The 12,894-nt window shown below is 38.6% G+C and overlaps 5 protein-coding genes across 5 annotated transcripts; 1 reads left to right on the forward strand and 4 right to left on the reverse strand.

Moving 5' to 3' along the window:
- Positions 1-245: 245 nt before the first annotated feature.
- On the reverse strand, positions 246-890 carry GSP1 (Ran family GTP-binding nuclear protein; the record flags this gene model as incomplete). Its single annotated transcript, XM_022820110.1, has 1 exon — positions 246-890. The coding sequence occupies one exon, from the start codon at positions 888-890 to the stop codon at positions 246-248; it is 645 nt and encodes a 214-aa protein (XP_022676606.1).
- A 1,170-nt stretch (positions 891-2,060) lies between these two features.
- KLMA_50135 (ATP synthase subunit H) lies at positions 2,061-2,393 on the reverse strand (the record flags this gene model as incomplete). The annotated part of the gene is made up of 1 exon (XM_022820111.1): positions 2,061-2,393. One exon carries the CDS (start codon positions 2,391-2,393, stop codon positions 2,061-2,063), a length of 333 nt encoding a protein of 110 aa, XP_022676607.1.
- A 1,135-nt stretch (positions 2,394-3,528) lies between these two features.
- Positions 3,529-4,821, forward strand: TUF1 (elongation factor Tu; the record flags this gene model as incomplete). Its single annotated transcript, XM_022820112.1, has 1 exon — positions 3,529-4,821. One exon carries the CDS (start codon positions 3,529-3,531, stop codon positions 4,819-4,821), a length of 1,293 nt encoding a protein of 430 aa, XP_022676608.1.
- A 1,498-nt stretch (positions 4,822-6,319) lies between these two features.
- Positions 6,320-7,528, reverse strand: KLMA_50138 (zinc finger protein; the record flags this gene model as incomplete). Its single annotated transcript, XM_022820113.1, has 1 exon — positions 6,320-7,528. One exon carries the CDS (start codon positions 7,526-7,528, stop codon positions 6,320-6,322), a length of 1,209 nt encoding a protein of 402 aa, XP_022676609.1.
- A 3,287-nt stretch (positions 7,529-10,815) lies between these two features.
- Positions 10,816-12,576, reverse strand: fnx1 (MDR family MFS transporter; the record flags this gene model as incomplete). The annotated part of the gene is made up of 1 exon (XM_022820114.1): positions 10,816-12,576. The coding sequence occupies one exon, from the start codon at positions 12,574-12,576 to the stop codon at positions 10,816-10,818; it is 1,761 nt and encodes a 586-aa protein (XP_022676610.1).
- Positions 12,577-12,894: the final 318 nt, after the last annotated feature.

Raw genomic sequence — 12,894 nt, forward strand, 5'->3', positions numbered from 1 at the left:
CTACGTAACATAACGTATGAATGAAAGGAATAAGGAAAGAGGCAAAAAAAGGGAAACTGCGAATGATGTTCATTACCTCAGTATAGATACCGCAAGAGAAAGGCACCGCAGGAACATAAAGTGATCTCGAAGTGATTTGATGGACACGTGTAAAGGAGAGGGAGATAGTATTAAAAACACATACGTATATATTTTAGTATATGATGTAGAGGAATGGGGATGCACAATTTTTGGTAACACCGGAATTACAAATCAGCATCATCTTCATCAGGCAATGGCAAAGCAGTGGCTTGTTCCATTTCTTGTTGGTATTGTTGCATCAATTGCTCGTCGACTTGGACTTCTGGTGGAGCCAAAGCTGGAGAAGCAACGAAGTCCAATTGTGGGTTACCAGCCAACTTTCTGGCCAACCACAAGAATGGCTTCTCGAAGTTGTAGTTAGACTTGGCAGAGATATCGTAGTATTGTAGGTTCTTCTTTCTGTGGAAGGTGATAGTCTTGGCCTTGACCTTTCTTTCCTTAACATCGACCTTGTTACCACATAGGACAATTGGAATGTTTTCACAAACACGGACCAAATCTCTATGCCAGTTTGGAACGTTCTTGTAGGTGATTCTGGAGGTCACATCAAACATAATAATACCACATTGGGCATTGATGTAGTAACCATCTCTTAGACCACCAAACTTTTCTTGACCGGCGGTATCCCAGACATCGAACTTGATCTCACCAAAGTTGGTGTAGAAAGCTAGAGGGTGGACTTCGACACCGATAGTAGCAATGTACTTCTTTTCGAATTCACCGGTCAAATGTCTCTTGACAAAGGTGGTCTTACCGGTACCACCATCACCGACCAAAACTAGCTTAAAAGTTGGGACTTCAGCAGACATATTTGTAATATTATCAGTGTACCTGTTGTAGTTTCACTAGAAGAAAAAAAAGACGTGAATTTAAGTTTATAACTAATCGCAAAATGGAAGTGATGCTTGTAAATCTAAAATGTTTAAAACAAATATATGCTTTTGTTTAATTTTTTTTTCTTTGTTGTTTCTTTGATTTTCGTCAAATATCCATTCACGGTAAAAGGGTACGCAAAGATATATAATTAATTAGGCGCTACTAAAGAGTTTAATCCTAAGGTTTATGTTATGACACGTATTTCAATTTCCCAACCGCTTTTGCATATCATTCATTGCGATTATATACTCTACATTTATCTTCCAAATATCACGTAACAACATCTCTGCCTTGCTCTATGAGCTGTACATAATATTACGTATATTGGGAAAAAGAAATACAAGAAAATTTCTTTAAATATAATGTCAGGGTAATCAAATATTCCTGGTTATTACAATCACATGCATGCATAACAACATCTTTATATATCACAGAACCCTTAGACAAGATGTTTCTGTTCCTTGGTACAACTTTTGTTGTCTAATTTTGCTATGGGAGTATGTTGTTTGAACGAAGAAAACAATGCCAATATAAGTTCGAAAACATATTTCAACTGGTTTGCATGCTTTAAAGATATTTTAAAAAAAGCGTTGTTAGATATATACGTCACGTGTTAAATTGATTTCAATTATATAAGTTGGACGAACATCTGCGATATATTGAAATACGTAGCATTAAGCGCTATATCTAACCATCCCTAACTTTCTATTTCTAATTCGATCGATACGAGGCGCAACAACATCAGCAGAATTGCCTGTCTACTTTTTTTATGGGGTGAAATAGCGTTCCCTATAATAACTTATTAGAAGAGTGTATCATAGAAGACTATAATATTTTTAAATCGTTTCTGTGTATTTATGGGTGCGTACATGCCCCTGTATAAACTATATATCTACACTGTTTCATGCACCCAGGAAAATTTAATGGTTTCGTTGCATATTTGACCTTATACACAAATAAAGGAAAAGATGATGATGTCGTCAGCCATAGAAGATCATTATGCTAGTTCTCAAATTAGAGACTGAAAAGCATTAGTTGTTATTATCAAAAAAATTGATGGAATATTGTTTTCGGTTTTTCGTTTTCATTTAATGGTTCATTGCCTAATGGTGGTGGTCATCTTCGATTTCTTCCAACACTAACCAGTCACCTTCTTCAACTTCATTAGCTTGTTCAGTAGCTTCCTTAACGGTTTCCACATCGGCAGCGGCGTATTCCTTCAAGGCATCAGCAGATTGAAGTTCTAGTTCTGGAATCTTTGGAGCAGCTGGAGCAGTCCATGGCTTGACAGCGCCTTGGGCATCAGCAGCGGTGACTGGCTTCAAGTTCACAGACTTCAATTCCTTCAAATATAAATCTTGAATGACATTACGTCTGATTAAACTAGTAGAAAAGCCACGGCTAGCTCTTAGGGTTAATGGTACAGCTCTGAACATTGTATCTGCTATCCTCTAGGATGTATGAAAGGGATTTAACACTCGCTACTGATTCAACTTTCAACTGCTTAGATCTTCCACCTTCTCTCGTCTCTAATCTTGACATACAAAATCGTGAAATTCTGTTAATATCGAATATATATCATGATGCACGACAGTGTGATTTATTGGTTCGTTTATTATGATATTCATAATAAAGAACCTGATATATTCTGTCACGTGAACTAAAAACCATCCATACTATTGTTTGCCTACACCGCTATCTCACAGTAGTATCTGTTGGCAATCACCCATAATCTTAGCATTCACAGTCAATATTTTAACCAACAACACCATGTATATTTCATTTAATAAATTGATATCTGGATGCGACATCTCTTTCCCTTAATAATTTGGTTATTCTTCGCTTTGCTCCTTTGTAGAAAAATATATACCTACAGATGACATTGTTATTTCTAATTGCGAATTGATACTGTATTTTTACATTACTGATACCTTTTCTACTGCTCTTTATCCTTAGTGTTCATCTATAGAATAGTCCGGTAGCAGGAAGTTGCAAAAGCCCACAATATTCTTACTTTTAGAGGGAAGAATACCTATCTTTCTAGTAAAATTTTATATTCTGTCATTTCAAGAACCTCGGTGCCCATAAATGGCTTATCTTTTGTTTCCTACCATGCATTTAGCGATGAGTTCGGACCTAAAGGCTTAAAAAGTATGTTACAGTTTAAACCCCTACTAAACTGTATGCACATAATAGAATTATAAAATGTTCCTAAACAGTTTGCACTTTGGTATAGTATATGATGGATGTAGAAACTCAAGGATCTAGCAGAAGGTAAGATACTTCTGAGTAGATTGTCAGTAATATGTATGCAATTAGTACAGGTAGTCAAAACGGTGTCTTAGTCAACCATTATAACATTACCCGCATTTTAACTACTGTACTTCTTTTTTCTCAACATCGGAGCTGCTAAGGATGACAATCATCTGAAAAATTTCAGGTTCTTTTAAAATAATAATGTTCATATCAACAGCTCTGGTTGATGTAAAGTACTGGTATACTATTTTATTGTCGGTTTTTTTAGCCTTTTGGCCAGTCCACACTTTTCATAAACCGATTAAGCGTTTCGATATGTCTTTCTTGGTCCCTAGATTTGCCGTTGCCAAGGCCTTCAGACCTTTGTCTGTTGGTGCAAGAGCTTTCTCTTCATCATTGCGTGTTTCCGCAGCTGCTTTCGATCGTTCGAAGCCTCATTTGAACATTGGTACCATCGGTCACGTCGATCATGGTAAGACCACTTTGACTGCTGCCATCACCAAGACTCTAGCTGAACGTGGTGGTGCTGACTTTTTGGACTACTCTTCTATTGACAAGGCTCCAGAAGAAAGAGCTAGAGGTATCACTATTTCCACTGCTCATGTTGAATACGAGACTGAAAAGAGACATTACTCCCACGTTGACTGTCCAGGTCACGCTGATTACATCAAGAACATGATTACTGGTGCTGCTCAAATGGACGGTGCTATTATTGTTGTTGCTGCTACTGATGGTCAAATGCCTCAAACCAGAGAGCATTTGTTGTTGGCCAGACAAGTTGGTGTCCAACACATTGTTGTTTTCGTTAACAAGGTTGACACCATCGATGATCCAGAAATGTTGGAATTGGTTGAAATGGAAATGAGAGAATTGTTGACTCAATATGGCTTTGACGGTGACAACACTCCAGTGATCATGGGTTCTGCTTTGTGTGCCTTGGAAGGTAAGCAACCAGAAATTGGTGAGCAAGCCATCATGAAGTTGTTGGACGCTGTTGACGAATACATCCCAACCCCAGCCCGTGACTTGGAAAAGCCATTCTTGATGCCTGTTGAAGATATCTTCTCCATTTCCGGTAGAGGTACTGTCGTCACTGGTAGAGTTGAACGTGGTAACTTGAAGAAGGGTGAAGAAATCGAAATTGTTGGTCACAACACCACTCCTTTCAAGACTACTGTTACTGGTATTGAAATGTTCAGAAAGGAATTGGACCAAGCCATGGCTGGTGACAACGCTGGTGTCCTTTTGAGAGGTGTCAGAAGAGACCAATTGAAGAGAGGTATGGTTTTGGCTAAGCCAGGTACTGTTAAGGCCCACACCAAGTTCTTGGCTTCCTTGTACATTTTGACTAAGGAAGAAGGTGGTAGACACTCCGGTTTCGGTGAAAACTACAGACCACAAATCTACGTCAGAACTGCTGACGTTACCGTTGTCTTGAAGTTCCCAGAATCTGTTGAAGACCATTCCATGCAAGTCATGCCAGGTGACAATGTCGAAATGGAGTGTGAATTGGTTCACCCAACTCCATTGGAAGCTGGTCAACGTTTCAACATCAGAGAAGGTGGTAAGACAGTCGGTACTGGTCTAGTCACTAGAATCTTGGAATAAGCGACTTACATCGCTATAGAAAACGTTGTATGGAAATCATTCAGAAATTTATCATGTAAATAATCGGAACAGAGTACGTAAATACTGTCGGTTCAAAACTGATTTGCAATCAAATTAACAAGAAGTCTACATTCTAGTGCATCGATTAACTTACCGCTCTTTTGTTAAATTGGATATGTTAGCTTTGCAACAAATAAATGTTACCCGGATGATAACTGAAATTAAAAAAAAGAAATATATGTATATATATATATTTTTTTATTAGTGCCAATTGGGCTGTGCCTTTGGTAAAAGATTCAGTTTCACAGATTTCCGTTATTTCCCGTTTCTATTAGATATATTTTGTGCATGCAAGTTGAACATCTTTTCCTTAAAAAGAAGTCTGTCAACAGATTTACGATTCAACAAGACAACGCATATGCAGCACATGAAGAAAAGGTGATGTACTGTCGTCATTTTTCACATCTAGACTTGTAGCTTATACTTATGTTCTGTTATAATTAGAATGAACGAATTCCGTTACCGGTAGAAACTGCTTTCTAGGTTCAAAAACTATATCTCCCCACATCTAGCTAGAATTCCGAGAAATGGGCCCCAGCTGGCAAACATTTTTATGATGATGATGCAGTAGCTATCCCCCGCAGCACGTAGAACCTATGTATAACATCTAGGCGTCACATCGACATCACTACATTCTTGTGTATAAGTTCATCATTTCTGTGTCCTACAACCGGAACACACGCCGCCGTGCTGACCAGGTGAAGAAGAGAAGAAGTTATGCAGAACATGATTATCGTTCTGAGTAAATCACTTACGATCATCTGCAACATGCGGCTTAACACAAAATAACAATTGCATCACTTTATTTTCAAAATTACTACTATTATTTTTATTACTACTATTACTATTACTGTTACTATTACTATTACTATTACTATTACACTTGTAAACACACAACTACAATTAATTACAGATACAATTTGACCGAAAATTGAACAGAAACCAATAATAAAGAATCAAACAAATACTCGCCCTTAAGAGCGAGCCAAGCAACGCGCCGGGCTGGCACCGTACTTTTTTCCTTCTCTTTCTTTCTCTTTCTCTCCATCCTTCTTCGTTACTTGTGTTTACTATCTGTTGCAAACCCCGCTATCCTAGATCCAATTGTTGACTTGTTGAGGTTTCCGCAGATAAGGTAAAAAAAGGAGAAGTGCATAGAAATCATGCGCTACCAAACGCATGTTACGTACGGACAAATGAATGAGATTATTGGTGGGTCTGAACAACTCTAAGCTGCATAGGCACGAATCCGTCGGGTATTGCATTTACCAGCTGCATAATGTAGATGTTGACGTAGTCCGTAAAAAAAGAAAATTATTTCTCTTGTCTTCTTTGGCCGTGTGACCCCTACTTGGTCGCTTGCCTGTTTGAGAAAAGTTTGGGTTAAGAAAAAAACATTCTGAATTAAAAAAAAAAAAAAATTAATTTCCAAACCAAATTATATGCTGACGATATTTGTCTTGCTTGCCCTTATCGCGGATGTTGACTGGTTTGCCCTACTTTTGCATTCATGCCTCTTATAGTGTCGTAGCATATTGCTTTTCACGTTAAAACACTTGTTACAGCTTGGCCAAGGACACTTGTAAGGCTTGTCGCCGGTGTGAATGGAAAGATGAGTCTGCAATGTTGATGGCCTAGAACAAATTCTTCCACATATATGGCACTGGTTCTTTTTAAGGGTGGTTACCTTTTCTTTTCTAGGAACGGTAATCACGGATGATAGTTGAACGTTACTCGAAGTTGGTGATTGAGCTGCATTCTCTTGACCCGTTTCAACGGGCCGCTTACGCTTAGTATCCAGCGCGTCGGTCATATGGGCCTGTGGATTTAGTGACGATGACGAAGACGAAGATGATATAGAAGGAGAAAGATCGATATTTGGCTTTTCTTCCTTGATGGTCTGCATGTGCACGTGCATTTGTAGGGGCAGGTGGTCCCGATGTGAATAACCATGCATCACTTGATCATCCGTCATTTGGTCATCTTTAGTCAGTAAAGTCTTCACTGGGGGCAGCTGCACGAAGGAGCGGCTCCTGTTTGTGTGCGAAAACGCGTGTTCAGGGGATCTCCTTGAGCCTGAGTTTTGAGGCTGCGCGTCAGAAAATTGTCTTTCGTTGCTGAAAGAATGACGCGGCTGAATGTGATAACTGTAATTGTAGTGCGGATTTACTAGGGACAGTCTAGGGGCAAGCTCAAACGTTTGATTGCTAGGAGTGATCGGAGCTGCACCGTACGAGTTTTCTGTTATGCTGGAAACACTGAAAGAAGTGCTGACATTTTTGCACCCCGCGGTTGCGTAATTGCTGATAGAGTTGGGAGGGTTGTTGACAACTGGCTTTCCGTGATTCGTCAAGGGCGATAGCATCGTTGGGGCAGTGACAGATGATGACGACGAGGGTGGAACAAATCCAGGGAATTTTTCTATTATTTGCCAAATGGTTTTCTGGATGTCTCTTTGTTCCACAGCGTTCAAGGCATCCGATTGTAAAAGTCGGTCAACCAGAGCACCAAGTTCAATGGTTTTATCCTTGACCAAATCATAGAGAACCTTGTTGTTGGCGTATCTACAGTCGATTTCCACCGAAGAGTGTCGTCTTACGGAACATTCCGGGAGTGAGGCTGGGCTATTGTATTGCTGGGAATACATTCTGTACGTGATTTTCTTAAGCGACTGAGGGTAGCAATAAATTTGTTTTTTTTTTTGTTTATTCTCAAACCGTTAAGAAATTAAGTTCCGGAGCTATTCGGAAAAAATAATACAGGAAAATAGAAAGCCCGAGAACAAAGGTATTTTATACTTGGATCGAGTATGCGAATTCACCAACAACCAGTGATGACTATGTGTATCAATCAATTTCTTTTCCAACCAGTGAAGGGGAATGTGTTTTGGTCACTGAATTGCGTTGTAGCTTTCCCTTTTTTTTTTTTTTTTCACAGTAGATCTTTAGTTAGTTGTCTAATTAAAGATAGCAAAAAAAAAAGCTACAAGCGAAAGAACGTCTCAAAATGTGTTAAAAAAATTAATCCTGCGTGAGGGGTTCAACAATTATTAGTTTGTAAATGACTAATATTGCTTTTCTACTCAACAGAGTTTCAGGATTTATAGCGATTCTTTCCTTCTCGGGTTTGCGACTAATTTTCAGTGCGTCGATCTAATACGTTTTCACAGAATTTATTTTCAGTGCGAGATTGCTTCAGTAATAAACTTTGATATCTTGAGTGGAATACCGTAGTAACTAATCAATACCAAGGGAAGACCTTGCGCCATGTAAACTATTTGCTTTTGTTCCTAGAATTTATAAAAAAAAAAACAGAAAGGAAAGGTTACTTGTAAAACCTATTAAGGAAATATTTAATAAACACTATACAACTAAACGGAAAAGACGTTCCTAAATTAATGTCATACAATAAAGACGTCCTGAGCACAATAGGACGTACCTTTTTGGCGTCCGTTGTCTAAAGTTTATATATAACATCCCCGCTGTGTGTTAACACAAGAAGTGAGCTAAACATTTACGAGAATAATGAGTGCCAAGGGGAGTGTTCGAGTAACAATAGTATAGCCAAGCTGCGCGTTTCTACTGCACAAGATGCGAAAAAAAAAAGTAAATACTCGAAAAAAAAAAAAAAAGATTAGAAACAATAATAGGATCTGAAGTCGAGAAGAACTCCTACAATCATCATGCCATACTATGTACTGTAGAAACCTCATCTGCATCAAACTTGCATGCATCCCTTAGGTCATAAGTCTTCTCAAATTGAATTGGAACTGAAAAACATACAATTTTTTTTTTGATTCTGGCCTTATTTGCCTGTAGAGTGTGTGTGTGTGCAGGACAACAGTTTTCCTGTGTGGCTTATTCTAAGCTTTAAAATCGGGAACGGCAATATGTTCCTGTCTAGTATTTAGGCTTCCAGGTGTTTTCTCCTGGCTTTTTCGCTGTAGTATCCACCATATTTCACAGCTACCTTTACGGACGTTACTGTGTCTGTAGTACAATCGTTATACCCACCCTATCCAATTTCCCAAGACAGCCGTGCACAAAACGTACGTACGTGCGAACGTGCGTACCTGCGTTTCTTTTGATCCCCTCATGCCATTTAAGATCTCCACACAAGTGTGAGCTCTTGAAGAAAGCACGGCATTGTATTTCCTGTAGAATTTCACGTTCCTGCTTCCCTTCCGTATCTATTTCGTGCTCACATAAAAATCATACAAAAAGTGGGTACGGCGCTGCCATGACTACCAAGTAGGACACAGAGTAGCACGTAGGAAACTAGCCTACAAGAAGTTAAGAGAGTACACGGATAACCCATACAAATACACACACAAGGCTTTCTCGAACCTCAAAAGAAATGTTTTCCAGCGTGCATTATGCTGTAAAGTATGCAGCACGATAATTACGCCCCATTCTTGAATGATCTCTTAACTATGTGCTATAGAAAGCAAGTTTTTGTGCCTGCGGGCCCGAAGGATTTTCTCTTTCTTACCCTAGTTTTTCCTATTCATCAGGAACTAAAAAAGAAGCGCACGCTAAACTAAAAAAAAAAACAAAAAAACCTAGCCAGCCAGCCAGAACAAGACGGTAATCAAAACAATGAAACTATTGCTTAAGAAGTAGCTGTAGTATCTACCTTCACAGCTCATATTAAAAAATTTGCACAATAATAATCTTTTGCAATAATGAACTACAGGTCCCTACTACACTAGAGAAGCTGGCTTATAAGTGCTGGGACGTTTCTTTTACTCACATTTTCATGCTGATGTACGTACGATTCTTTCATCCCGCATCCTGCAGCTCGGAATCCTGCATTCTATATACTTCCGATTTTTCTATGTTTTTCTTTCCTTTTAACGTAAATGATTGTCTACTTCCTCGGCGATTATCATCACGTTGTTATTATCAGAGTTAATACCATCGAACAGATTTACAACATGTTTGAAAATGTACGTCGGTTGAATTTATCTTTATTCAAGGGTTTACCACAACAAACGTCGGCTGTTGAAAGGAGTGTATACTTAGAAGGTCTATCTACCTTAATGAACACCATATATGACTAACTTCTATAGATTTTGTTGTACGCAGGTTTTTGTTTTACGATTTTGGGACTTTTCGAGATTGTTTACTCTTACTAAATATTACAATAACAACCACTACACGAAAACTATGTTATACGGGGCTATAATCAGATTCTTGCGCCGAATAGTTCGGCTGTAAATAAATAAGGTTCCATTCACACATTAAAATAGGCTGATAACTAAATTCTGTCGAAACAATCAGAACACCTGTTCCTGCATGATATTGGTTCTATATATCTTCAATTTTAATGATGACGAAAACACAGGTCGGACCTAAGAGCCAAAAACATCTATTTGATCAAGAACACTACGTAGTATAGTTAAATCATCAGACCTTTTGAAGAAGATTCCGCAATAGGCATGTAAACAGAGGAGTCAAAATTATTGGAATTATGAATTTGGTTTAAATAATTTCTTATGGGTCGAATGTTAACATCGCCAAACTATGGTTGTTCGTTGGCCTCTTATATCTATCGAGTACAAAATGTACATCTAATTGGAATGCGGTGAATTAATCAAGTAGGAGGTAGGAGCTTGTTAGGCCTGGAAACGCCATATTTACAGCTAGGTTTTGGGTATTTCAAAAGCTTGGTTTTTTTTTTTTTTTATAAGGGAACATTTGTATATGCAATATGCACAATGGAAGCGAAGGGAACGGAACTAATTCCTAAAAGGGAAATGATGCGTTTTTTTACAAGGTTTTCTATGAATTTTTGGCAACAAACCCGTACACATTTATGCAGCCAAAGAGCCTTACGGAAGGCGGGGACAAGAGAAAATCTGTTTACTTTATTTGTCATTGTCTATCTAACTCTACAAACCTATCTAAGCGAAGAAACACTTCGGAAGAATCATCATTTACGCTCCATAGAAGTGTGTAACTTGTATTCTTTAATGATGCTGCAGGAGATCCACGCTAGAATACATATGACGAAACAGAAACTGAACGTCAAATGGCAAGCGCTTTCGTAACAATGTATCAAGGTCCCTTGTATAAACTTCGGAGCTTTTGTATGTACATACTCAGAAGATTCCACAGCCTTACGAACAATGGACAACAAATATTCCCTTGAATATTCCTCGGATTCAAACCCTAAAACGTCCTCGTATAGCCTGCTCGATAGCCTGTTTCTAAACAATGCAGCACCTATGGAGACACCGAGGGTGCTACCAGTAGATCTAAAGGCATACGAAATGGAAGTAGTAGCGGCTTGATGTTCATGAGGGACTGCGGCGATCATAGCGAGAAGAGTAACAGTAATTAGAACAGCTGCTCCGAATTGTGGAATCGGCAAGAGTGTAAACTGCCTCCATGTACTGATATCCGGCTTCATTAATAGAATTTGAAGCTGTCCTATTGCCATTAGACCGGCGAATTTCAATAGGAAACTATAATACCGACCAGTTTTCTTCATGTAGTATCCTGCACCCATAGAACCAAAAGCAGTACTAAAGAAATTTGGCGCTATACGTTTACCCATTTCCGTTGGGGATAGATTTAGAACACTTGACCAGTAAACAGGCACATAGAATGTCAAAGTAATGCTACTCATCATACAGAACCAGTTTGCAAAAGAGGCACCTAAAATGCTCCTGTTCGACAAGAATCTAATTGGTAAAATGGGATCCGCAGAAATGTATAGTTCCACATAAACGAATAAACCACCAGATACGATAATTACGAATAAGAGAAGCTTGAAAATTATGGAGCTATAGGCAATTTCTTTACCCCCGAGGGAACTAGCCAACATGAAACTGAACAAAAATGTAACAAGAGTAAAAGATCCATACCAATCAATACTTTTCAACTTGTTAAATACATTAATCTTGCCATTTACACCATTTGATACAAGACCTAGACCCTTACAGCCCTTAGGTAGCTTCAAAAATGTGATAATAAGGATTAAACTAATGGTTGACAATGGTACCTGAATTAAGAAGGCCATTCTCCAACCATTTTTGCTTTCACTGAACCAACCACCGATTAAACCACCAATGGCAACACCCATGCCAAAGAAGAAGTTGAATATTCCCTGATATAACGCTCTTGACCTCAAGGGTACAATATCACTTGCAGTAATGCTACCTAAAGAGGTAACTCCACCACCACCAATACCGGCAATAAATCTTCCAATGACCAAAGTCCATAGATTCTTGGATAAGCCACAAATCAAGCAGCCCACGATAAAAAATAGGTTACTTATGATGATAAGAGGCCTTCTACCAAATATATCTGAGATCTTCCCATACAAAGGTTGAAAAGTAGCACTACTCAATAAATACGCAGTAGCAATCCACGAAATACGCGATAACTCATTAAATTCAGAAGCAATATGAGAAAGTAAAGTGGTGACAATAGTATTGTCTAGTGCTGCCAAAAAGGATCCTAAACACATTGAACCTATAATAATATTTAGCCTTGTTTGAGCCATATCGGACTTCTTGTCGTCAGACTCAGAAAAGTCAGAAACTCCTCGTTCATTTCCCTCATCCCCTAATAGGTTTTCCGCTTCCGCAACTTCCACACCAACATATGCTGGCAAGCCTTCAGCTAGCTCCGGATTCATTTTATCACGAGCGGACTGTAAAAGTGAAGTGCGATCAGTTTCTTCCATGCTTCCGATAGTTACTTTACTCCTTCACTTAACTAAACACCTTAAGCCAACTTAGCCTACTAGAAGCTTCGTTACCGGTACTTTCTCCCCCTGGATGCTCTAAATTTGAGGGAGGATTCTATTCACTTAAATCCCTTTGTAAACTTCTTCTGATTATATATGTAAAATATATATATATATACGTATCATCATCATATCACGTTCCTGCGAAATTTTAGTAGAAGTGACTTTTCCTGACTTAACGACATTTTTGGCTGCCTTTTTTTTTCGGCTTCAAATATCATCACTAGAGAATAAAAAAAGACCGAAAGACCGAAA

Source organism: Kluyveromyces marxianus, chromosome 5 (genome assembly GCF_001417885.1).
Source record: "Kluyveromyces marxianus DMKU3-1042 DNA, complete genome, chromosome 5".
In the NCBI taxonomy this organism is placed as follows: Eukaryota; Fungi; Ascomycota; class Saccharomycetes; order Saccharomycetales; family Saccharomycetaceae; genus Kluyveromyces; species Kluyveromyces marxianus.